Source organism: Cyanistes caeruleus, chromosome 19 (genome assembly GCF_971803275.1).
Source record: "Cyanistes caeruleus chromosome 19, bCyaCae1.hap1.1, whole genome shotgun sequence".
In the NCBI taxonomy this organism is placed as follows: domain Eukaryota; kingdom Metazoa; phylum Chordata; class Aves; order Passeriformes; family Paridae; genus Cyanistes; species Cyanistes caeruleus.
In genome coordinates this window covers 2,445,828-2,472,945 of record NC_141719.1, presented here as the reverse complement: position 1 = coordinate 2,472,945, position 27,118 = coordinate 2,445,828, and the positions used below count along the sequence as shown (strand labels likewise).

At 40.0% G+C, this 27,118-nt stretch overlaps 1 protein-coding gene across 3 annotated transcripts; it reads left to right on the top strand.

Annotated features, from left to right (window-relative positions):
* Positions 1-1,502: 1,502 nt before the first annotated feature.
* GLP2R (glucagon like peptide 2 receptor) lies at positions 1,503-26,138 on the top strand. 3 transcript variants are annotated; one of them, XM_023938476.2, is made up of 13 exons: positions 1,503-1,881; positions 6,814-6,922; positions 9,304-9,408; positions 11,551-11,672; positions 13,669-13,775; positions 14,374-14,530; positions 15,028-15,187; positions 17,035-17,095; positions 18,235-18,304; positions 18,739-18,827; positions 19,498-19,636; positions 23,499-23,540; positions 24,659-26,138. In XM_023938476.2, exons 1-13 carry the CDS (start codon positions 1,777-1,779, stop codon positions 24,974-24,976), a joined length of 1,584 nt encoding a protein of 527 aa, XP_023794244.1. In that variant the 5' UTR covers positions 1,503-1,776; the 3' UTR covers positions 24,977-26,138. The 3 variants fall into 3 exon arrangements, with proteins under 3 accessions (XP_023794244.1, XP_086712813.1, XP_086712812.1); XM_086856686.1 differs by lacking the exon at positions 1,503-1,881 and adding an exon at positions 4,175-4,412; XM_086856687.1 differs by lacking the exons at positions 23,499-23,540; positions 24,659-26,138 and adding an exon at positions 20,882-22,735 and having other exon boundaries at positions 1,554-1,881.
* The last annotated feature ends 980 nt before the right edge of the window (positions 26,139-27,118 follow it).

The window sequence follows — 27,118 nt, the reverse complement described above, 5'->3', positions numbered from 1 at the left end:
CCAGTGACAAATAAAAGTCATAAATTACCTGACTTTGCTCTTGATGATTTTCTACCATGAACACATAACACAAGTTTTGCCCAAGTGAGGTGAAGCATTAGAGAAAATGCTGAATTATCCTTATTTTATATGTGCATGTTCTCACTCTGTGAAATAGCATTTCTTTTTCCTTCATCTAGAAACCATTCCCCACCTTGACAAGTTATATATATATTGTTTTTTCTGCCTGTTTGGTGATGCAAAGAACCAAAAGGAGCTGGGGTGTCAGTAACTCTGCTTCATTTTACAACTGTAAAAAACGTGCCCTGGGGGAGAATGGTTCCACAGGACAGACACTGAAGTCACACAGGGATCTTCTAATGAAAACAATTTGGATTTTCAGGACATCTCTCTGCCCAGAGATGTCAGAGCTGGAGAAGCAGGTGAGTCCCAGAGTGAAACTCAGGGCTGATACAAAGCTCAGCTTACAGAGCTGGCCAGCAGCAGAGTGCAAGACCGAGCAGGTCTGGTTTACAAAGGCAGAGCAAATCTCACAACAAACCAAAACCCAGAATTGGAGCTGGAGCCACGAGGTGTTTTTTCCCTGCATCTTTGTCTCACTGCACTTTCACCAGGGCTGTAGCACTTGTGAGAACAGGACTGGGAGCAAAGTGTGAGAGCAGGAGCGGGAGGGAGGAAGGGAGGGAAATCCTTCCAGGGATTAAACACTTCTCTGTGTTCCTATTCCTTCAGTAATCTGCATATGGCTGTAATTAAAGATATTTTAAGGCCTGTGAAACCACTGATACCTTCTGGATGACAGCTGCAATCTGAGATGTTTCACAGACAGTTTTTTTGCTCAAGCCTTAGCAATGCTGGTACCACAACTTTCAAATCAAATTTTTCAAGCAAGAATGCTCCATTTAATAGAAATAAATTGCATGAGTATTTATTGGTTAGTTCTGTCTACACTGTGAAGAAAGGAAGAAAATAAGAGAGGAGCAAATTGATTTGCTGGACTTTACTTCAAGCAAAGTGTTATATTCTTATATATAAAGTGTATAAAAAAGTGTGATTTTTGCTGGAATAAAGTTGAGAGGAGTGTAAACCAAATATCTGCAGATGATACCAAGACAGCCACAATCCACCTGGCAACTGAAGCTTTGAACATCACTGAACATCACAAAAATTGTAATAAAACTTAACTGCTGCTAACATAATTTTTCTTTCATATTTAGATTCTCCCTGATCCTGCACATTTGACAAAATATGATCAAAAAGCATAAAACCAACTTTTACTGAGCAGCTTTCTGACAGACAACTGGAGTCAGCAAGCTTCCTACACACTTTTTCTGTGTTCTAAGGTGTCCTTTACTGGTTTCATGAGGTGTATATAAATATATTTATACATGTGTGTTTCTCTGGAGCTGGATTGCATTCTGGAAAAATCACTGGCAAAATTCCTGTGGAGCTTCAAGGAACAGGATCAGCCCTTTAATGTTTTAATAGTTTTCTAACTTCTTATTGGCTAATGGACAAGCTACAGTAAGCAGAGTTGCTGTGAAGTTTAGACTGAGCTCTCTCTGCCTTTAATCAGAAAAAACAAAACGTAGCTGGAGTCTAGCAAAGCTAAACACTTAAGGAGACTTCCTCACTTATTTGGAAAAAAGATTCATGGAACAGTGGCATTCATAAAAGAAGACTTTTAATTTTTACTTTTATTATTTTTTTATTTTTTTTTAAATAGAATTGATCTATAGAGTGAAATATCAGAATATTGGGGACAAATTTATTCAAATGGGCATGGTGACACTTCTTGCTCTCTATTCCAGCATGGGACTCTGGTCCAGGATCCCTCCAACATCTGCCAGCTCCATCATGGTACTGTTTCTTGTGAAACAGGTAAGCTAATTCAACAATTAATAATACAAAAAGTATAAAAGTGAATTCCTAGCATGTAGCATTTTAACTGTCACAACCAGCGTGTTTGCACCAAAAAACCTTCTGATATAACAACTTCTATTTATTACTAATTAGTCAGGAGAAATAATGGCTGCAAAGCTGTAGTTTTACATTAGAACTCTCTCTGGCTAGGACATTTATTACAATTTTATTCTATTAATCCTCATTCATACAGTGAATAAATTATATTTACAACAATTTACACAATCACTTTTCATACCAGTATTGATTGATATTGAATTATATTTTTTTGTTCAGTTTTCCTACCAGATAAAAATACTATTATGAATCACATTTCTTTTCTACTGTTTTTTTCTCTGTTCTAAACCCAGCTTTGATTTGTTTCTGGCACAACTTTTAGCCTCTGACTTGTGAGCATTGAATCCTGCACCTCACCTTCACACAGAAAGCAAATAAATCTGTATGAGATTTCTGCCTTTATTTCTTGTAGAGGTCCATTAAACCGTTTTATTTTTATTTTTTCCCCTAAATCTTTACAAAATTTGAATTGCTTACTTCTTACTTACCTTATAATTTAGAATGGGTATAGGTTTAATGAGAAAATATCTCAGTGTAATTCACTTCAAGGAAATTTTCATGTAGATTTTTGGGATTTAGATTTTTAGGAATCCCTATTTATTTATTCATATCAATCTTAATTTGAATAAATTTTTAAAACAATTACTGACATTTGGTAAATTTCAATTTCAATTTAACTAATATTCACACATCTATTATATAGATGTATATAGGGTACATTTCTATGATGTGTATGTGCATCAAGACAATAAACTGAAAACAAAAAGGTATTTCTATCCACTTAATCTCCATTTTCTTGGGTTTCTAAGAAAGTGGGTTTGCAGCTGCATGCTGCCAACACATCTGTGTTTCTAACATTTTTATGAAGAAAAAATTGAGGATATCAATACTTTTTTTCTTTTTCTTTTTTTTTTTTTTTTTTTTTTTTTTAATAAAATATTCCTAATAATTTCATATAATTCAAATCTGGAGTTTCTCTGCTTAGAGCTTCTGTTTCTAGAACTGAAACACTCAGATTTGTGAGACACCTCAGCCAATGCATTAGTTCCATCAGTGCTAACAGAAAATCTCCCAAATACTTCTGTGAGATCAAACCTTTGCTAGACTAATCACAGTGAATTAAATTGTCATAGTGGTTCTTGCAAATTGTTTAAAGAAATACGAGCTGTATTTCTTATGAAAGAAACATTTAAAGGAATAACAGCCATAAATCACTATATCTGTATTTTCTAGCAAAAACATCTATAGCTAGGAAAATATCCATCAGACTAAACCTGGATCATGGCTGAAAGAATGAATAAATATTTTTCAGCATTTATTTTTAGTTTATGCCTAAATTGAAGGGGCTTTTTTCTGTCCATGAGAGCACACTGAATAAACAGGAGCATTTCATTTCACTGCTAGCTTAGTATAAAAAAAATTAAAAGGGTGAAATTCTGACTATACTGTGATCAGTTATGAAAAACTTAAATTTAAACCTCTCTGCAACCAAATAGAATCCATTTCCTAAATGAAAGCTTCCAGCAGCATTTTCTTCTGCATCCAACTCAAATTTTTAAAGAGTGGTGTCTTCTTGGTGCAACCTAAATAAATGGCCAGACACTTCCAGGGAATCTTCATTAAATTTCCTCATGGATGAACTTCAGAGCAAGCAGGGGACAGGCTGGCAGGCTGAGGCAGTTCTTTTTTTACCAAAAAACTTCAGACAACATGAAATTGTGTCCAGTGGAGGACAAGAGATCACAGAGTTGCCGAGTTTCTGTCTGAGTTTGATTTTCCCGAGTCAGAAGTCGCTGTTTAAAAGCAGCGGCCGAATGGCAGCTGAAAGGTTCAACAGATCAAAAGCTGTGTGCTCCCACTGGTTGAGATCATGGGAAATTTCCCTGGAAGTTTGTATTTGTACCATGGAAGTTGCACTGTGTCTAAGCCAAGTTTGGATCATCACGGAGCTTTCCTGGGGTGTGCAGTCACAGCCTGTGCCAGCTGCACAGAGGAGTTTGTTGGCTCCTCTCAGCACACAGGGCCCAGCCCTGCGAGTCCTCAAGGCCGGCTTGGACAGGGCCTGGAGCAACCTGGCATCGTGGAAGGTGTCCCTGCCCATGGAACAAGATCTTTCTTGTCTTTAAGGTTCCTTCCAAACCATTGTGTAATTCTGTTCTTCTGTCACTTGGCCTTCTCCAACAGGAAAGCCTGCACAGTGCAGCAGTGATCGCTGTGCTCCTCACACTGACCCACACTAGAGACCACCCTCTTCCTCAGAGACCCTGTGCCCCTCTCTGAGGAGCCATGGATGGCAGGACACCGAGGCAGGCCTGCCTCTGACCTTTCATTGACTCCTTTTCACTGAAACACAGAACATCATTTCCCCTTCCCTCCAAAATTTTTTCCTTATTCCCAGTCTGCTTGCTTTGCTTTCAAGTGGCAGCTCAGAGGTATCAAAATCCTCCTTCTGTGACCCATGCCCCAGGGGGAATGGCATGAACCCAGGTCAGGGGAGGTTTGGGTTGGATATCAGGAGAGATTTCCAGCCAGAAGGAGTTTGAGCAGTGCCCAGGCTCCCCAGGGAACAGACACAGCCCTGAGGCTGCTCCAGGAGTGCTGGGACAGAGCCCTCAGGACAGGGTGGGGTTCTTGGGGGTCTGTGCAGGGCCAGGAGCTGACTGGGGGATCCCTGCGTATCCTGGGACATCCTCTGACCCTCACAGGATGGTAAATAACTCTATAAACACACAGCTCATACAGAAAGGCCTTAACAGGATGTTCCACTGCAGAAAAGACTGAAATCTCCTCCCTGGGGCGCCTGCATCAAACCCTTTCAAACCAAGAAGGGAATGGAAGCTGATTTTCCCCATTCCCAGGCACTGCCAGCATTCCTCAGCCTTTCTCTGTATTTCTGGCCTTTTCCCAGGGTGCAGACCCCAGCACCTTGAATAGTCGTGTACAAACAGCAGGATTGCTTTCTTCAGCCTATTTTTGTTGGTAGTCTCTCCATAAGTATCTGATAATCAATTCACAAGCTGCTGCCATTCAATTTATCTTTTGCTGTTGAATATCTGTTTATTATTTCTTTGAAACATAAACCTAAGGGGATTTCTTAGTCTTTTAGATCAACCATTAAGGACACTTGGGGCAGCCACAGCTACTCTGTGAAATGTTTTGTTTTGATTAATAATTTAAATTTTTAAAACATGTCCTTCTAACTATATTTAAAATTAATATTTTAAATATATATCAAATATGTATTATATAAAAATATATTATATATAAATATATTATATATAATATATCAGATATGATATGATATATGATATGATATGATATATGATATTATATTATATTATATCATATAATATATTATATATTATAAAAATATAAAATAAAAATAAGAGCTGACAGCTCTTAACTTTTTTTTGGGGGGAAGCTGCAGCTTTGATTCTGTGCAGACTTGATTTTTTTTCACAGAAAAATTTTATGGTAGAAAACAAATTTATCTCACAGTATTTACATTGACATTGACCAGGTATGGGCTGTGTGACCAAAACAAATTTATCTCACAGTATTTACATTGACAGTGACCAGTGTGACCGTGCCTGCAGGCTTGAGGGAATGGACAATTCCATCAGGCAGTGATGTGGAATTGTCATTTAGGCCTAACCTGCTCCTCACTCTTGCCCAGTGAACTTTTCCATGGCTGTGTCTCCAGCTCTTGGTTGATGGAGTGGGACCAGCCAAGCTGCCAGGTAGCCACTGCAAACTTTCCTTTCTATTTCCTTGGCTGTTGAGCACATTTGTTTATCAGAAACCAGAGTGTTCTTCCTTCAGCCGAGCAGTCCTGTCCACAAATGCGTCATCTCCATGTCTCTGCCTCTTCAAATCAGGTTCACTGACCCACAAGTGTCTGGAGAATCTCCCCTGGCTCCCAACATTTTGAGGCCTGCATGAGGGAAATGTCAAGATGCTTTTTTATTTTGGAAACATGCATTCCTTTCTCATGGCTGCTGTAAATATTCTCTCCTTATCTTGCAAGCCCATCCAGGGAAGAATGATTATAGCCTTTCAAATCCCTCAGGCTTAAAGTGGGGTGTCTGGAAATTAGCTGAGAGACTAAAAGCAGAGTATTGAGCAGGCAACATTTTACACAGTAAAAATGCATGAAATGGTGATCCTGCATAAGAGCTAGCTGTTCTTGTTTTGAAAGTAAATAAATATGATTTTCTGCATTAAAATAAAAAACAAACCATAGGTTTAAAGGAACAAAAGTGAAGTTCACAGCCCACATGTTGTTCTGTTGGATATTATTCTGTCATTTTATTATGTGGGAAATCTAGAGGGTGAAGACTCTTCTCACCTCTGGACACAAGAAGAAAGTAAAGTGGTGATCTATTGAGGTAGAAAGGGCAACACGCTGTAAATGGGCATGTTAAACTAAAATGTACAAAAGTGTTTCTTAAAAAAATAAAAAATAAAAAGCAGACTAGAAAGGTGTCAATGGCACAGTTGCAATTACTGGTAAACTAAGTGGTCTGTGAAATGCTGGGGTGGAGTACAGAATGCACCAGAGGTGTTAGTACCTAAATAACATTGCTTATTCATTCCTATTTTGTTCAATTTTGTGGTTTTTTTTCCTATACTACTCAACCAGGTGTGCTTGATTATCTTCAAAAACATTCTAAAACCAAAAAGCCCTTTAAACCTTTTTCACCTACCATTCCTCCATTCTCCTCTCCTTTCCTCTTCTCTCCTTATTTCTGTGCTCAGACCAGAATTTCTTAAAATAGAAAGAAACTTGTCATTAAGGACTAAAATATTCTAACTGATTTTTCTCCTGTACAGTATTTTCACTCCCAGGCCAAAGGTTCTCTGCTGGAAAAAACCACTACTGGATGGAACAAATATAAACAGGAATGCTTGAAAATGCTGCAGGAATCATCTGTAGACAGTGGTAAGGAATTAAACAATGAAACATTTACTGAGTAACAATGATGAATGTGCAGATATTGTCTTGCTGTATGTCTGTTCCTAAGTTCTAAATGTAAACAATTCACCTGACACAAATATTAGCCTAAAGTCCCTTGTTTCTTTTCCTTTCTCTGTGGTTTTGGATGCTTAGATGAAGAGCAGCACACCTAGAGTGTCTCCTCCTGAATTCACACCTCCCTCCTTTGACTGGGTGCTCAAAGTTTTCTGCTGTTTGCCTAAAGGGGACTTCATAATCCATCATTATTTCACTCCTAAATGTATAAATGTAAAATTATATACTCCTAAATGTATAAACTCTGCCCAGCTAGGTGTCTGTCTCCTGGAGAGGATGGCACAGTTTTGGTGTGAGCAGCTGGAGAAGCCCAAGGTGTGGCTGCTGTTCACCAAGGAAAGATGAAAAGTGAATTTGTGCTCTCTGTTTTGGACTCACTGGCTATAGGCAGGCGTTGAAAGCACCCTCCCCAAATTTGTTGGTGACTCCAAACTGGGAGGGGTCAGAAGTCAGAGACATTTGTGGAAAACAGTGAAGGGGAAACCACAGAAATCCAGAGAAAAGAAGCTTCCATAAGTGACTGACTGTGTGACTACAGTCAAGGAACAACAGTGATGAGGATTGCAGAGGGGACCAAAATTTTATGGGAAGCAGGGAAAGCAAATCATCCATCAGCCCAGCCAGTACACCTGGAGGATGGCTTACAGCTAATGCTGACAGGGAAGAAAGGAACAGTAGAGAGCAGCTGGAAGTCAACAGCCTGTGGTGAGCACCTGGTGTGCAGGAAACATTAGCATGATGCAAAAGAACAATGTCTTTTGCCAGGAAAGCAGAGAATGATGGCTTTGGTGGCAATTAGAACTAAGCCAGGTGACCCAGCAAGGTACCGGAGGGCAGTAGTTTTTAGTGGGTGATCTAGAGAACTACAGGGACTCAGAACTTCAGCTTTCATGAACTTAAAAAAATTAAAAATAAAAAAAATATAGGTATTTTTTCTCCTGGCAGCCTCCCCAGTCCACACTTGAACAAACAGAAATTGGGGTAAAGAACAATAAAAATACCTTTCTAAATGCCTACAGCTGCATGGATCATAACACAGATGCTCAGCCTCAAAGGTACAGCAGAATGAGTAGGAATGTACATCCTGTGCTCTGCATTTTAGCAGAAGCACCCCAAAAAGATGCTGGTGAGAGAGCACAGAGCTATCTTTATTGCTCCCTGTGTGCTTTTTTCTACACAATTTTCTCAAAGTATTACTAAGCACTATGGAAAATAAAGTGGGATATTCCCTTCTGGTTTAGGATGAGCAAAAACATTATAGTTAAGAGAGAACTTTGGTGTTATCTTAAAAGAAAGACAGAAACCAACGAAGACACTAGGGCAGCCATTAATGTATTTTATTTTATTTTATTTTATGTTGCTGTCACCTGCCTGCACCATTTCAATTCTTCATTTTCCAATGTTTTATTTTAACCTCCAGTCTGTGTGTGATGTGATAACTGTGAAGATTAAAACTGAGTTACTCTGAGATATTACCAGAGGTATAACCTCTGGTAATATCTCTGGGAATAAGAGATATTGCCCAAAGCCTAAAAGGGGTCACTGTGAGAGAGTGACAGAGGCGGTGGGAGATGAGAACTGGTGTCACAGGGGTGGAAAGGTGGAATATATTCCATTTACCCATCTGCTGCATGCACCAAACCCAGTGAGGGACAGCATGGCTGGGATCTGACTCTTACATTTGGATCACAGAGGCCTGAGGATCATACAATCATCAAATCACAGAACCACAGAACACCCTGAGCTGGAAGGATCCACAAGGATCACCCGGTGCAGTCCCTGTCCCTGCACAGACCCCCTGACAATCCCACCCTGGGCATCCCTGGGAGCCAAGCTCTCCTGGAGCTCTGGCAGCCTTGGGAATGTCACAATTCCCTGGGGAGCCTGGGCAGTGCCAGCACCCTCTGGGGGAAGAACCTTTCCCTAAAATCCAACCCAAACCTCCCCTGGCCCAGCTCCAGCCATTCCCTGGATTCTGCCACTGTCACAGAGCAGAGGTTGGAGCTGTCCCTGTGCTGTCCCTCAGAAGGAATCTGCAGACCCTGGTGAGCTCCCTTGTGATTTTAGGCAATAACCTTAGTGGGGAGTGTGAAGCCTTCAGGTGATGAGTGAAGTCAGGGCAGAAGGGCAGCTCCTGTTTCTGTGCTGTGCATGGAGCACAGTGAATACACAACATTTATCTGCAACATCTTGTTACTCTGGAGGAGCTTGCAGGTTACCTGGAATGGTTTCCATGATTGTCCATTGTCTGGACAGCTTTTTGTAAAACTTGTATTTGTTTCTCTCCCCAGGAATACACTGCAATGGGACATTTGATCAGTTTGTTTGCTGGCCTTACTCACCCCCAGGAAATGTCTCTGTCCCTTGTCCTTCGTATTTGCCATGGCTGGAAAATGGTAACGTGAAAGTGGTACCTTGTCTTGGAGTTTGTGCCAGGAATTCAGCTAAAGGAATTCAGTGTCCTCTGAAGTGAGGAAAAGTCTCACCTCTTTCTACCACTTCTCAACTGAGGCACAAAATAATTTTCGAAGTTTTTTGCTCTTTTTCTCCATCTGTGCTTGCCACAGCTCTGTATTTTCTGCTGTAAAGGAGCATTTGCAAGGTCACAGAACCACGCTGCCAGGGTTTATTCAGAGTAAAAGACTCAGGGTTCAGTTTCTGGGGTCCCTGCTGGTCCCAGCCCCGATTCCAGAGAGCTGGAAGAGCCAAACTCGGCGCAGGAGAGCGGGAGCAGCAGAGCAGCAGCGAGTGGGGAGCAGAGCAGCCTCCCAAGCCTCCCTTTCCTGCAGGGAATGCAGTGGGAGCCTCTCGGGAACGGGGAAAAAATCACCTCCAGGAGCAAAAGCGTTGAAGACCAAACAAGATTCCCATGAAGGAATGAAAGGGGGCTGCTATCACCACAGGGCAGCATTTCTGAATCCTGCTAAATTCCCTTTCTGAGCTGCTTTTCTAATTCCCCTTGGAGGGACCAGTTCTGCCCAAGTCCTTTAATTTATGGGAGACTACTGTCAGCTGCTTATCCCAGCTTTCTGCAGCCCAAACCACACATGGTTTGTTCTTTAATTATATTTATATTAATATTTATTATTATATTAATATTATATTCATATTAATATAATATTTATAGTAAATATAATTATATATTATATAAAAATAATATATTATATTAAATATAATGATACATTTAATATGTTATATAATATATAAGAAATAATATATTCTAAAAATATAAAATATAAAATATATATTATATATAATAGACAATATATAATAGATAATATAATATATAATATGTAATATATAATATAAAATATAATATATCATATATAAGATATAAGATATTATATAATGTAATCTAATATAATAATTAGATAATCCATTTTATAAATATAATCTATTTTATATTACATATATTATAAAATATTTTAAAATTATATATATTATATAAATATATAAAACTCATTATATTATATATAATAAAATATTATATTATATATACTAAAATTATATGTATTTTATATGTTATACATTAGATTATATATATTATATATTAAAATAGATGTATAATATATATTTTTATATATAATGTATTTTATATTTATAAATATAATAATTTTATAAATAATTTTGATGCTAATAAGCAGTAAGACACCAAGTTTCTATCTGATCTCCCCAACTTGTTCTGCCAGCCATTCAGAACACACTCAGCTCTTCATAATAAACAAAAGCATCTTGCCTCCATGGAATGGAGACTTTTTTTCTGTCTGAATTTCTACAAAAGCAAAATTTCTGATGGCATTTCATGGATGGTTTAAGGTTTTTTCCAGTGTCTAGTGTTCATATTATCCTGCTCCATCACAACAAACTGTGCTCCCAAAGCAATTCTCCCAGCTCTGAGCTGAGCAAAACAAGATATTCTGGTTGTTGCCACCACCCTTAAACGCTTCAACTCAAAAATGATTGGAAAAGCTCAGGTCTGATTAGAAATAAACAGATGGCAGCTGTTAAGGACAACATCAAACACAACCCAGGGTCCTCACACCATTCCTCTGATGCTCTGGGCAAATTCCTAATTAGGATAAATTGGGATAATGCAGGAAAACCAAGAAATCTTCATCAGTTCACCCCACCTGCTGCAGGGGCCCAGAGCACAGAAATAAAACTCCAGCCTGCAGCATCAGGAGAAAGAGCATTCCCCACCCAAATCCTGCTCAATGAATTACCCATTCATGAGCTTAACGAGGAAAAATTAATAAAGTGAGAGGTGGGCTTATGTTTTGGCTGTACTGCATGGGTTTTCTTGTAAAAGCCAGGTACATTTTGGGAATTTCTTTCTGCTGGACTACATTCCCACTTTGTCCTATGTCAATATAAAAAATGTATTGACAAAGGCAAAAGAAAAGTGGGTTTTATTATTTTTTTTGAGTATGGATGGTGTGGAGTCTATTGTGGAGGTGTAAGGCAGAAATCTTTCAGATGTGTATGAAAAATGAAATCTCTGTTTTGACCTTTCAAACCAAAACTCTGTTTACTTTCAGGAAGTGTAGGACATGTATACAGAGTCTGCTTGGATGAAGGGATTTGGCAAACAAAGGAAAATTCCACAGACATTTGGCGGGATAGTTCAGAATGTTCTGAGAAAAATCATTTCCAAAAAAATGTAAGTATGTTTTATATTATGGTTGAAAACTTTAATCTTCTTAATCCTTTCCTGAGTAACTGACAAAACATTTCCATTTAATACTTGCAAAAGATCTTCAAATTTCATTTAAATTACCAAATGGAAAGCTGTTATTTTATTTATAAGAAGCAGAAGAGAAAATATTAAAAAAGGGGATTCCTGCTTTAGATGCCACAAGTTATTTTCTGTTCAGAGTCCAGTGTTCACATGTGCTGATTTTGTCTTAATAAAATAGAAAAAAACCACTGCAACTTGTCAAGCAATTATCTCCCAAATCACATTAGTCTGTCAAAGTCAGACAACTTCCCTTCTGAGCCTTGCAGCATTTCATGAGCTGTTAATTGGTTATTTCAAAGTTGGCTGGTCAGAGACTGGGGGATTCCCCCTCACCTAATGCCATCCTTCCTGTATTTCTCATATTGCATCAGGCCAGGGGCTGGACTTTGTCAGCCAAACTTCTTTTGCCATGGAGTTCAGCCTAGCAGATGTCAGAATTAGGTCTCTTAGGTAAGCACTATTACCATTATTTTTGACTTTTTAATACTGACTGAGTGCTGTTTTTCACTTTATCAAGTACCACTGCTTTACTGATTAGTTATGAAACATTATTAGTTTAGTATCTGTGTATTGCTAATTTTTACTGAGCTCTTTATATAGTAAGTACATGGATTTCCAAACTTTCAGTTTATTTATGCAAATGTAATAAATATTCATAAGTTCTGAGTGTTTTCCATGGTTTGTTGACCATTCTGGATAGCATATTTTTTTCTGCAAGACATTATTTCATCTTGTGTGACAGCAGGCAACTTCTTTGAAAGCTTTAACCAGTTTTCCTACCAACACTAAATGTGGGCTTGTACCTGTTTGTTTTATATAATTGAAACCCCCCAAGATGTTGGAAATAACCCAGAGCCTGTATCTTCACACATCAGAGGAATCAGCATGGTTTCATGTGCTTTGGTGCTGCAAAATTGAAATAGCCAAGATGATAACTTGAGATTCTTACAAGGTTTTTACCTGCTGGGATATTTCCATGGAGCAGAGGGACTGACAGCTGGCTATCTCCTGCTTTCCCTGGGCACTTTCACCCCCTTCAAGAGAGGTTTGGCTCACAAGCACCAAATTATTACAGAAAACTGCTGGCAGGAAGGCAGTGCTGAAGTCCCTGGTGCTGAGTAGTAGAACAAGAAAAACAGCAAATTCAGTGAGGAAAAGACACAGGTTCCAAGAAAATCTCTGTTGGCCAGATAGGGGTTATGAAAGCTACAGATCCTGGATCTCATTCCCTCTTCAGAGATGCTTTCCTTAGGCTAGAAGTTTGAATAGTTGAGAGGTAGACATAAGCAACTAAAACAGAAAAAAACTTAGGAGAAAGAAATGTTAAATTAGGCAAACTGGAAGGAAATTGGTGCAGGGCCAGGAGCTGGAGTCCAACAATCCTTGTGGGTACTTTTCAGCTCAGGATGTGCCATGATAATCTGTGAAAGTGGGGTAGTTCCCTTCCTCCTCTGAGGTCTTATTTGTCATTCAAAGACATTCAGGACAGCTCTAATTTAATAATTATTTGTTTTCCTTTGAACTCAGGAGGAAAGTCAGTCAGAGCTGACTCTCAGAGCTGTTCAGCCACAGCTGGCAGTGGCTGTCTGCAGGCCACACACCCTGGTGTGTGCAGGTTCACTGAGCTCATCTCTGCAGCTTTTAACCCACCCTGGAGTCACAGCAAGGCTCAGCTGTGGTTTGGACTGCCAATGGTGTTTGTGCCAGGGAAATTGGGAATATCCTGGGAGTGCCTTTGTATTTAAATAGGAATTCCGGCTGCAAGTGTCTCTGTCATAGACTGATTTCAAAAGGCAGTGCAGAGAGCTCAGGATCCTGCCCTGGCTCCTTGAAACTCAAAGAAGGCGACCCCCAAAGTTTCTGAGCTGTGTTTCTGCTCTGTCCCTCTGCTACATAACATATTTTTCTTTGTTCCCAGGAAGAAGAACATAAACTCCTCACCACATTACAGCTGCTATACACTGTAGGATATTACTTTTCTCTCATCTCACTGGTATTGGCTCTATTTATACTTTCTTTACTCAGGTTAGTATAAATTTACATGCATTTTAAATGTACAGAGCCCTGTATTCATATTCTTCTTTTTATGAAATTGATTTTTTTCTTTAGTTTCCAGTGTTCCAGTGACTTCCAGTACCTGAAGGGGCTACAAAAAAGCTGGGGATGAGCTTTGGACAAGGGAATGGAGTGATAGGACAAGGGGGAATGGCTTTAAGCTGAAGATGGTAGATTTAGAGTAGATATTAGGTAGAAATTCTTTACTGTGAGGCCCTGGCACAGGTCATCCAGAGAAACTGCCCCACTCCTGGAAGATTTTCAGGCCAAGCTGGATGGGCCTTGGAGCACTCTGATCTAGGGCAAGGTGTCCTTGCCCATGGCAGGAGGGATAGAATGAGATGGGCCTTAAGATCCTTTCCAACCCAAACTGCCCTGTTGATTCCATGGGAATAACTTGTATTTTGCTAAGGAGCAATACAAATGCAATTTCTAAGCAGAATCCATCGATGGCAACAATAAGAATGCAACAGCTGTTTTGCTGGGTTTCTGCTGGTTTTTAAAAATTTTTATTTCTGCAAATTAGATCCCTTCCAGAGGATTCATTCACTATTATTTTCTCCCACAGAAAACTTCACTGCACAAGAAACTACATCCATATGAATTTATTTGCATCCTTTATCTTGCGTGCAGCAGCAGTTCTTATAAAAGACTCTGTGTACTACAATATTTACTCAAAAAGGCCAAATGATGAAACTGGATGGATATTATACCTGAGTCCAGAGGTAACATGGGAGTTCATAGCTAATAGTGAATGTGTGCTTCTAGTGATCAGAACAGTCACAGTTTTGGAAATTTGCCCTACAGAATCAAGTGTTGAGGTGTTTGTGAATTGAGCTTTGGATGCTGAGCTTTTATGGATAAAAGTTGGGATAATCAAGATGAAATCCTGATTGTAAGAGATTTATTTTAAGTGAATAGAAAGAACATATTAATTGATTGTAATGTTCTGAAACAGCCACTTAAGCAAAACAACTCACACCTTGCAGCCTTTAGAAAGAAATCTCTGATTTTATTTGGCATTTATTTACATCTCATTTGTGACCACTGTGAATAAATTATACTTGTACGTTGTTGTGGGAATGCAGCTTGCCCATGTCAACAAGGGAAATTACCTGCAAGATGTTAATGACTATTATTTTAACAGCTCATCAATAAAAACTCTCACATGCAGATCATGACATCTATATTTGCAGTGACTCCTCGTCTCTCGTCCCCACAGACTGTAATCATTTGCAGGACTGCCCAGTTTTTCATGCATTACTTTGTTGGGGCAAATTACTTCTGGCTTTTAGTAGAAGGGATTTATCTGCATACATTATTGATAACTGTGGTGCTCTCTGAAAGACGACTGCTACAGACATACATCGTGATAGGATGGGGTAAGTCCAGATCTGTTTCCAAGCACTGATTATGTGGTGCTTTGCTGAGTCAGTGGAGGGGAAAAAAAGTAAATCTGAATTCTGTTTTATTCATTAGTTTCTTAGCCAGCAATTGTAAATGGAGATATGTCAGCAGTGGTTCATTGGCTGCAGTTCAGCTGGAGCAGGAAATCAGGGAATTGTTTCATAAGAAAACAGATGCCTGGTGGGCAGAAGAAGAAATTTCCTTATATTAGGCTCTATATTGTCATCACTGAATATTATGGTGCTACTAGCACCTTCGTTTCCTCCCTTTGTAATAGAGAACCTCTACAGCAAAAATCATTAGCAATTTTCACTTAAATGCTCCCCTTCCCAGCTCACCTGAAAGTTCTCAGGTGTGCTTTAGGTCAGGAGACAATCTGAAACACTGCATGAGCCAGGTCTTACACTTCAGGCATTATCTATGAAATAAAGACAATTTAAAGGTAATTCCTTTGGGGGGTCCTGGATTTCTCTGCTCCCTCTCATGTTCCTCTTTAAAGGACCCTTGGCTCTATGAGCCCACAGGTTGCTGATGCACCAAGAGCACTGCTTTTTGTGCTGTTTGGTGTTGTTTTATTCTTTCATTATCTCTAAATCCCCTTGTTGCTTTGATCACCAGCTTGTGGGAACAGGAATCAGTAATTTCATTCCTTCTTCAAACTGCAGGGGACAAGTTCTGTTAGGAAATTTCCTCCTTATCAGAAGAGTGTTAATAATAATAATGATTATTTTCCTGTTGTTCCTCATCCATTGGTCACTTCACATTCACCAGTTTTCTAAAGGCTTTCCCCACAAATTAGCTTTACTTTTTATTTCTATTTATTACAATCCCTGCTAAGATGGGACATGTCTTACAGCCATTTGTAGTACCCCTGGCCCAGGGCTCACACTGCCATTTCCTCAGCTGCTGCACAGGAGCTGCATTTGACATCACCCCCTCCTCATCCTGGTGTCACCTTTCCTCATGGGACCTCCTCAAATCCCCCTGGATCTGAGTTCTGTTCTGTTCCCCATGCCCCAGGTGTTCCTGCAGACCCTCTCTTTGCACCATCTCCCACCCAAGTGAGACCCCTTTTATCTCTTTCCCCCTTTGACCTACTCACAAATCTATTCTCTTGGGGAGTATTTTGTTTCTGGCCCTTTCTCTGTGTTGCCACACTCCAGCTTTCTCCATGACCTCAGTTAGAGTCCCAGAATCCTGAATATCCCTGCTCTGGACCCACAGCTCTGATTTCTTCCACTTCCACCAGAAAATCCCCTGTGTGTTACTGGGTTGAAAATTCAGTGGAACATTCCTTGTTGTAGCTGATGATTTGAGATTTGTGCTTTAGTCCATTGGAATATTGCAGAAATCCTTCAGGGGTTTTGTTTTCAGCCTGCAGTCTGTGATCTCCAGGAAGGGCTGGGGGCAACAATGAGGGGATTTGGATTCTCTTGGAGGGGTCCAGGACAACAATCCTTTGTCAGCTGTTTCAATATCCAGGCAGCATTCCATGCCTTCACTGAAAACTCCTTTAAAATTCAACAACTGTGCCCAGGGTGGTTTGTGAGGCCTCGAGTGCCAGTTTGAGTTCTCAGGGTCAGAAATTGAGATTTCAGCAGATCAGGAGTGTGCTCATGTGTGAATGTATTCATCAGTCTGAAAATGCAAGATTCAACTATACCACAAAAAATAATTTTGTGTTTGAACTACAAATTCAAATGGGGAAAACCAGGATGAAGTTGATTTTTGTACCGTTCTGAACAGAAAACTGAAAAGCAGAAATCTTTTCACCACACATTTCTACAAGCTTGGCTGGAATAGACTCTTCTTTTCTTTTCAGTTGTTCCAATCCTGTTTGTGGGCCCTTGGGGAATAAGCAGATCCAAACTGGAGAACACAGGGTAGGTTATTAAATAAAATGTTCTTTGGAATCCTGACTTTCTGCTTGCTTGGCTGAAAGCCCTTGGCAGTACTTGACACAAGAACTGAGCAGCAAATTATCAGATTATACAGCACCTATTGATACTTGTTACATTTTCAAGGTTCCCTTTAGTACTTTTACATTAAAAAACTTTCCTTAAAAAGGAATCCTCATATTTACTTATGCATTTTAGCAAGGAGTAGAATGAATTTACTCTGCTCCTGAAATGTTCATCCATTTACATAAAGCACATTGTGTGCACCAAGACCTTCATGGAGAGCATCCATCAGAGAAGAGACCAGTGTTTTCCTTGGAGACTTTGAGTTCAATTTGGATTCACTGCCACTTTTTTAAGAAAAAAATGAATTGTAATGGAAGCTCATGACAAAACCTGGAAGTCACAGAGAGCTGGTATTTGGTGAGGGCATCAGGGACAGCAGCACGCACTGGCAAGCACCAGTGTCTGGTCTCCAGGGATGCTGCTGGTGACATCACATAAACTTTGTGCTTTATCTATGGAATCTTTTGTTCTCCTCTTACTTTTTGTGGTTTCTAGAGAATTTTATTTGCAACGCCAACATGGATAATAAGCAACATCCAAACCATAATTATGGTCTTACAGAGTCAGATGTCTTATAAATTGTAAATGACAAGCCAAGATCCCACAGAACCTCAGGCTAATCAGCAAGCAGAAATAGGACAAATCAGAAGGTTAAAACAGGAGAAAAACAGACAGCTTCAAGGAAACAGTATGCATATTTTTTAGCAGATCAAGAAGCACGGTCACAATTCCCAGTTTACTCATTTCCAGTCTCCAGTTTCAGACAGATAATTTAAGTAGGATTAATTCCATTATGAGGGTTTGGTGTCATGTTTTGTGGATTCAAGGAGTTTGCCAGACAGTTCAGAAGTTTATGGTCTAGGGAAACCTTTATCAGCATTGATGTGGAAAGATCTTCAGAGTTGTTGGTGAAACTCTTCCTAGTTTTATTCCATTTATTTTGGGGGCCACCTGAAAAAATTAAACTTCACCAAGTTCCTTTTGAAATACATACACAAGTTATGTGAGCATTTTAACATTTTTCTATGAAAGTAATTATATTTTAAATTATTCTCCAGGTGCTGGGGAACAAATGAACACATGGGGATCTGGTGGATCATCCGAGGACCAATGTTGTTTTCCATTGCAGTAAGAATTCTATAACCTGTATTTTTTATCCCTCCTTGGTCTTTGTAATTAGTGCCATTTTTGTCCTTCAAAATTTTGGAACAAATAAGACCACAGAAATATCATGGGAGACATAAAGTGACAGAAGAGATAAAGCTTTGTTCAAAAAATGAGGAAGCAGGGTTCTGTATTAAAAAATTGAAATGTAATTTTGTACTGAAGGATCATGTATCAAATTATATGTCAACCTGAATAAGGCAATGCTAAGTTACTCAACTTTGCATGTTTAGTATGTGACAATAACCTGCTTGTATTCCAACCTCATCCCAACTGCATTCCAGTTATTTGGTGGCAAGTTTTGCAAGTGTTTAATATCAATTATACATTTATTTAACAGTTAACTGATTAGTGTCATAACATTTGCAGTAAGTAAACCATATGTATTTTCCTTCAAGGTTAACTTTGGCATCTTCTTAAAAATTCTCAGAATGCTGATTTCCAAACTAAAAGCTCAGCAAATGAGTTTTCATGACTACAAATACAGGTATGTAACAAATGACACAGAAGTTCTGGCCTCTTTTTAAAAATTTTGTCACATCAAAAACTTTTCAGTTTTCCCTGAAGATGTACCTACCACCACCAGGTGTAATAAATATTCAGAATGTGGGAAATAGATATATTCTGAATAGATATTCAGAATATGATGAATATTCTTAATAGATATTCAGAATGGGGCCTCAGGCTCTGCAGACATTTCCCTGTCTGAGAGGCAAAGGCAGTCAGCACCTGTGTGCTGAGCTTTGGGGGCATTTTCACAAAGGCTTTTCAGGGCAGTGAGATCTCTGGTCCCAGGTATCTCCTCTCTCACCTGTGCCCTCTGCTGCAGTGACACAATTTTGTGACACATTTTTCCCTTTGTCACTGAAATCTGGGAAGAAAAAGAAAAGCCCTCTAGCACTATCTTTGTAGCCTGATGGAGAGTCAGGCATTACTTTATTCCATGGATGTGCCATGGAAAACACTTCATTTACACGTGCCTTTTAACTACACTTTCCACAGATTTATGCACACATTATTCTCAAAATAATTCACAAAACTGCTCCTACCATTCCAAAGTCAGAATACTGAGGCCAAGTTTTTGGAATAATTTCTTTGAGTTTTTGTTTTTTGGCACCAAGAATGTTTAAAAATACAACAATCATTTTCTTTTTAAGATTGGCAAGATCTACACTTGTGCTGATCCCATTGCTGGGGATCCATGAATTTGTATTTACCTTCATCACTGATGAACAGGTGGAAGGACTTTCAAGACATATAAGACTTTTCATTCAGCTGACAATGAGCTCATTTCATGTAAGTACTGTTTTGCAAGCATTGTTTTCATAGATCCATGTGCATTTTCTGCTCACCACAGTTATAGTGAATTTTAATTTAATATTGTATCCCAACCTACAATGTCTCCAAATACTCTGCTGCAGTAACAAGATAAAACACTCACAAACTGCATACTCAAAAATGATAGTCCCAAACATCAAAAAAAGGAGTCAGACATTTTCAGAAAAAGAGGTGCCCTCTGTAATAGGTAACAGTTCATCAAAGGCCCCTGAAAACAGGATTCAAATGGTCCATTTAAAACACTCCCAGCCAAAATCATAACCATGAGAATGTCTGCCTCATCCAAGGTTTGGGCTTCATTTTCCCAAATTTGTTCACCTTATCTGCAAAGTGACCCAGTGGACTCCCAGGTGTGCACCCATAAAAGTGCTGTACATTGCATCAGTTTTTAGTTTTAGGAGAAAACTTGTCAGAGCCCTCACATGGATGGAACAGAAATCATGTCTCTCGTGGATGGACTAGCATATGCAGGTGGAAATTTGTCACCCACCCAGTCAGGAGGATTTTACAGATGTTCAGGCACTTGGCTCCTCTTCAATGTCCTGCCATAGTTTGGGGTGAGTGGGAAAAGCCTGAGGTGAGGAAGGGAATGTGAACGCTGCCCTGAGAGCTCAGCTGCAAGGCTGAGGGGGTGAAGGAGCCCCACTGCAATAAAACACCCAGCTCCTAGTGCAGATTGCAGAGGGAGCTGTTGCTGGAGCTCAGGGGTGATTCTCTGGTGGCCACTCAAGCACAGGGTGTGCTTCCCTGGGACTCTGCTCTCCAGGCTGCCTGGCCAGAGAGCTGGGCACTGGCACAAACATTGCCTCTGCCTCTGTCTCGAGCTCTGCAGCCTGCTCAGTGATTGTTGAGACAGTACTGATGAACCTGCTCAGCAAAGCTGTCCTTTACCCACATCTTCCTGCCCTGATCTCCCTGGGACACCAGGACAGCAATTTCCAGATCTGTATTTGCTGCAAAGCCCAGTGATCTCTGTGGCTCCAAGTGGCAGCTCCTCAGTGATTCACTGCTCTGACACTGCTGCCCTGTTCTGCAGCCTGAGGCACAAAGCCATCCCAGCATTGCTGCACTTTTCCCACAATTTATGATGATCCTGGGTTTTAACCTTTGCATATATATCCACCTGTGCTCTGGTGTATGTATGCAGCAGTGTTTTGACACTGTTACTGAGGCTATACTCAATATATAAAATTTCCACCACAGCTCGAGGGGAGAAATGTCCCAAGTGACAGCAGAGAATTCCTGGAGAGCCACAACCCCAAGGAGCCTGCTGACATGGTGTTCACAAAATCCCAGAATTATTTGGGTTGGAAGGGAGCTTAATGGTTCCTTGGTTAGAAATAGCCTTACTTGGAGAGGTTGCAGTGCCTAGATGTTATTTTAAAAGTGCAGAATCATTTTAAGTGAAGATTTTATTTACTGGCTTGTACAAAGAAATCTGATATATAAACCAGCTTACTCATCCTTGCTAAAGAACACAAACTTCACTCCTTTTAGAGAAACATGCATGTGCTTGGCAGCAAGCCATGCTTTAGAAGCAAAGCTCCATTAAAAAATACCCAGAGATCTTAGCCAATGTTTATTGCAGATTCTGTTTTTTAGCTGCAGCATTATTTATGAAGGGATTAGCCAAAAAGCACATAAACTGTACCCAATTACATTTGTTTAGTCTGTAAATCTTCTCAGTAGTTTTAAAAGGCAGTTAAACTGTTTTGTTAAAGAAAAACAATTATCCCTGGATCTCAGCTGAAGGTTTAACTCAAACATTTTCAAGGAGCACAAAATTAAATTCTAAATAGGAGTTGTGTTGTAGGTATGATGCTGCTTTGCTTTAGGAAATGGAACAATCTAAACATCTTGGCTCGCTTGTGCATGGAAATTGTTACCCTCAGGAAAAAACCACTGGTTTCTGGTGGAGATAACCCAGTTATCTGATGAGTAATTTATCACATTACAATTGTCATTAGAACTGAAGAACAACAGCGAGGCTTACGTGTGCATCTGTCCTTTCCTACTGGTGCTAATGAACATTTCTTCTGAATTTCTGATTCTGCGTTTTCACTCACACTGGGATAATTCTGAACACGTGTGTTGGAGAAGTCACAACACATTGGAGAGGTTTCAAAGTGTGAAAATCAATTTACTGGGAGAAAAATGAGCAAGCATGAAAGAAACCAGGATATAAAGTGAGCATCAAATATAAATAATCAGCGAAGTCTTCCAGCTCCTGGTGGGATTTCACAGCGCTTGTCACCGCCTGCTCCGATCCTGCAGCGACAGTGAACGACATTCCCAGAGGTTTTTACAAACTGAGAGCAGCCCAGGGAGGTTCACACAGGCAGCTCCTGAGCCTCAGCCTTTCCCAGTGCTTATCACCAGGCTCAGGAGTGTTTAAATCCTGATTCTGCTTGAGGTGCCTGTGAGGCCAAATGTAAGAGTTCATACTCATAACAAAAAACCACCCAGCAGAACCATGAACTTTCTGCCCCCCCAAAAAAAGAGAACTGCCTCCAGGAGCAGGAGAAGTTCTGCATAAAAAGTTGCTTTTTAAGCTAGCAAATTTTATTTAATATAATATATGCTAAGATATTTTAATATTTAAAATATTAAATGAAACTACATTATATATTTGTGATGTAATTATTATATTACAATTTGTACTTAATATCACCTATTATTAACTCTAATTAACTATATCTTCCTCCCATAACCCAGGTGAAGCATGAAAAAAGAGAGAAGTAAAATACATAGAGAAAGCAATTCTGTTTGCTATTTCTCCTGTCCCCATTTCCACTGGTGTGGCAGATAAACTACACATATGCTTAAGGAATTAATGGCTCTAAATAATTCAGGACTGCTAGAAAATTAACAGCAGGCTCAGAACGCTATTGGTTAATTCTAGATATAATGAAAAAAGTTGAAGCTTCTGTGTATGTGAATTTAATTTTAAACTTATGTCTGGGCAAAGCAGAAACATTTCTGGAAAAATATGAGAACAACTGAATGCTGTCAACTGAACTGCACCTTTTTAGCTGCAATATAAATATTTCCTTGGGACTCAGAGTATTTATTCTCTTAATCAGAACTTGTGGCACAGATGCCTTTAGACACACCAAAAAAGGGCATTTCCTGAAGCAGTGGGAATAAATCTGCATGTCTGTGGGGCTGAGATGCAGCCTGTAATCTGCTTTAGCCTGAGATCAAACAGACAGAAAGAGGCAAATGGAAATAATAATTTGGGGGTTGGTTTAAAACAAGTTGTATCTGTAGGATTTTTTAAGGTTTTTATCTAAATCAGTTTCCAAGGAAAAACAGCAATTCCAAATGGCCATAACACTCAGTGTAGCTGAACTTTGAACTAACACTAATCACTTAATATAGAAATAATTTGTAAAAAGAACCCAAATGAGAATCACTCACAACCAAGCATACAGATAATATGAGAAACCAAGCTGTGTCTTTTTCATTTTACCACATTTGGAAATAGCAGCAGTCACAGTATAACAGCAATAGTTTGGAGAAAAACATTATGGGGTAGCAAAATGAAGATAAAACTGGGTTTTGTAATCTGTTCTTCAGCATCTGCACAGAATGTGCCTTGCACTTGCCAAGGACCTTCACAAAAACAAGTGACTGGGTACTTCATTAATAAATAAATGCAGGCAACTAGTTTCCTTTTTGAACATTAAGGAACACTTTGAACATTAAACAACACTTAGTTGTTTATATTTATGGTTTTACCACTAATGTCACATTTAAATTATACCTTCAGGTATTTCCTGCACACTGACTTTTTTCTCTCACTCCCTTTCTCTTACAGGGTTTTTTGGTAGCAGTTCTCTATTGCTTTGCTAATGGAGAGGTAAGACACAATGCTGTGAGAGAAGTTTTTAGTTCATTAGTAAAGTACATTAATGGCACTGAGGATGATGAACACACTGACCAGCTCTGCTTATTGAGAGCATACGTGTTCTTCTGAGCTGGTAAAATTGTTTTGAGTGAAGGGAACAGCAAGAACTAGCACAGGTTTGGACTCAAATGCAAAGATTTTCCATGGAAGGCTGAGTGGTGATAGCACTGTGGAGATGTGGGGAGCCTGGGGGGTCTGAAATGCCATTGGAGGTTTAGGGTCACCTGAAACCCCCCCTTTAACCAGCTCAAACCCCAGAATGTGTGGTCAGTCAGGCTGAGCCCTGACTTTACCCCTGAGCTCCACGTGAAGTGATCACATTTGGAGTTCTTTATCTTAGGCAGCAACATGTACACCCAGGATGGGCCCTGGCTCAGGAGTTTCACCCTTGGATCAGTTCTGGTCCATTTCCAGCTTGGGCTGAATTGTGCAATTGCAGCTGCAGGTGATGCAGTCCCATCCTCCCAGGTTGCTCTCCTCAATTCCCTGCTGGTTGCACTTTTTGGGCCTGGAGCTGCAGCGGTGTCCTTGGCTGTGGGGCTGGAGAAGGATTGTTGTGTGTGCCTGAGCTGTGAGGAGACCTTGCTGACACTTTGTGTGGAGATCAGAGTTAGGAACCAGTGCAGAACCTGGGAAATGTCACAGCTGAAACTGAGGGCAGCCCAGGCAGGGGGACACTCAGTGCTGAGGATTTCCATTAGGCTGCCAATAAATGTTTTAACAAAACAAAGCAGCTACACCAGCACAAAACTTGGTAAAGCTGCGTGGTCCTTGCTTCCACACCCCTGGGCTTTCCTCCTCCTCCTCCTTGCTGCAGCAGGCTGTAAACAGGGGAGTCATTTGAACTCTCACATGTCACATTTGCAGAGGAAAAACTTTCTTAAGTCAGGGTGAAGAGGTTGAACTCTTCAGATTGATTTAGCAAACAAATCTGTTCCTCCCCTCCAAGCACAGGGTGCAAGGTAAACCCCAAAGGGGCAGGAAGCTCTTATTTTACAACCAGTATTAGTGTCAGTGAACTACAGGCTGCCCACATGCCATCACCAGTGACTATTTTCTCCTCCCCTCAGGTGAAAGCAGAGCTGCAGAAGCACTGGTCCCGTTTCCTGCTGGCAGATCCCTTTGGCTGCAAACTCTGCTTTGTCGGGGAAAACATAAAATACCTGAGGAAATGTTCACAGAAACGGAGAAAGCAGCACCTGAGCAGCAAGCAGCGCTTCTGCCTGGAGGTGAGCAAGCCCTGGGACGTGCAGCTGAAGCAGCTGCTGGGCAGGCAGAGGACAGAGGCCAGCCCAGGCCCTCCCCAGATGAGCATGTCGGACAGCAGCGAGGGAGAGGTCACCACCGGAGAGACGACCGAGGAAGTCTTTGAGGAAAGTGAGATTTAGGAAGGTGTCCCTGGGACAGAACCTGCCAGCAGCCAGTGTTTGCAAAGATCTGTCACCTGCAGCTGCTCAGAGCTCTGGGATGTGCAGTGTGAGGAACAAGCAGCTGATACCCCAGGTGTTCCTGTTTCCTTGGTCTGAGAAAAGTGATTTTTATCTGGATGTGGCTGACCTGTGGCTGGGCAGGAGAGCTCCTCTGCATGGAGAAGTTTGGCTTTCAGCTGACATTTTTGCTGGATGAACTCTGGGAATAAGCAAGCTCTGGAGACACATTTTATCAGCTTCATCCATATGTACTGCCTTTGACTCACATCATGAGAAGTTCTTAGTTTTTCTTTTTCATAGGAGTGGTTCATAAATAGAGAGATGTGTGTGGAAGACTCTTTCCTTCACAGACTGAAATCATACCCCAGCTCAAGAAAACCGCCCCAATTCTAGAACAAACCAGACCAAACATATACATAAAACCCAAAAAACAAACTTGGGAAGAACCAAGCTTTTGCTTGCATTTTTGAGCATCTTCACTTAAAAGTTTAGTGCTGGAAATGTCATTATGAGATGAAAATCCCCAAATATTTCCATGGAATGTGCCCAAATAAAATGTTCTGATGCAATTTTTTTTACTTTTTATTTTTTTCTGGCTCTTTTTTTTTTACACAAGCCACCATGATTTCTGGTTTCCCCTACATGTGTCCTTAATGACAAAACAACTCAGTGGTAAATTCCACCTCCACCTTCCTCCCAGGGGACCCAAAATGGATAAAGACATGGGATTGTGACAGCACCAAAAGAATATTGTGAAATCCTTCTTCTTCCATTTAACAAGAGCCATGGTGAAGTTTCATTTCTCACATCCAAACTCATCCAGAGACCCATGAAATGCAATAAAGTTGGTTAATATTCTATGATCCAGCTTATATAGCTTACCAGTGCTTCAATGATTATTTATCAGGCTACAAAGGTTTAGCCATGCCACCTGTGGTATTTATACTCTTTTATTGCAAAGAACAGATCAATTCATTGACTAGCTCTAGTTCAAAACATATTTCTGGCACTTAAAAAAAAGTATTTCTTTTACAGTTCTATCTGTGTTTATTTAATCAATACAAAGTTGTATATTTCAGTAATATATTAATAAACTGTAAATGTTTGATCTGTTTTAAAATAATAGATCTGGAGTTTTTAAAGGATTTTTACTAGAATGTGAATTCTGTTTATGAAGAATTTTACTGCAATGGATTTCTTCAGCAGCCACTGGAAACACCAGACACCACACATGCACACATTGTGTCTTCCTCAATTTAAAACAGACTGATTTCTTCTAGAGCCATTGTTTAAGACACAAAAGAGATCAAAGTGATTTACAATGTGTTTTACTTAGGTGTTAAAAACATTGAAATGATAAGATTTTATGGCATCTCAGTGAAATAGTTTACATTTTAATTGCATTTTAAAGATTTTCATATGGTCAAGAAACCAGTTTTGAGTGTTTTGAAAAGCAGCCCCTCTAGCTGCATTTTCTCCTCTCTATTATGTGTTTGGGCTTTTTGCCTCTTTCAGTTTATAAAATCAACTCTTGTTATATAAGCAGGTCCTGTTGGCCTGAGGTCTGATCCAGACAAAAACAACCATCACATGGATTCCTTCAGAAAGCGCCTTCCTAAGCAGATAACACCAAGAATACAGCATGATTTACTTGACAGAATTATTAGAAACTCCCAATTTCTAAATATTTCCAGGGGACAGCAGCAAACTTCACAATTCACATATGTTAGAGTCAGGAGTAGCTGACTGTCCTCCTGGGAACTTGAAGGTCAGGAATCCTGCTGGGATTTTCTTTGCACCCTTTGTGGAGCCCCTGGAAGAACACTGAAGCCTGGGGAGCTGATACAGTCACCTGCAGCAGCCAGGGATGCTGCAAGTGCACAGACTGGACACAGAAACAGTGGGAAGGACAAGAAACAGGATCTTGTTCTGACAAAACAAGAGTGGAGGAGACAGCGTGACCTAAGCTGGTGTTTTAAAGTGGTTTTTTATGTGAATTATGTATATAATTTACACACTGAGTAATTGTCAGGCTACAGAAAGTTTAACATTCCCCCAGGGGGAATCTTGCTTGTGCAGATCTGGTAACAGGTTTTTCTC

Coding starts and splice junctions, on each gene's coding strand:
- GLP2R (XM_023938476.2), top strand. CDS start 1,777: ATGGGCATGGTGACACTTCTTGCTCTCTATTCCAGCATGGGACTCTGG. Junction 9,409..11,550: donor TTTGCCATGGCTGGAAAATG/GTAACGTGAAAG, acceptor GTTTACTTTCAG/GAAGTGTAGGACATGTATAC. Junction 17,096..18,234: donor TCCAAACTGGAGAACACAGG/GTAGGTTATTAA, acceptor ATTATTCTCCAG/GTGCTGGGGAACAAATGAAC.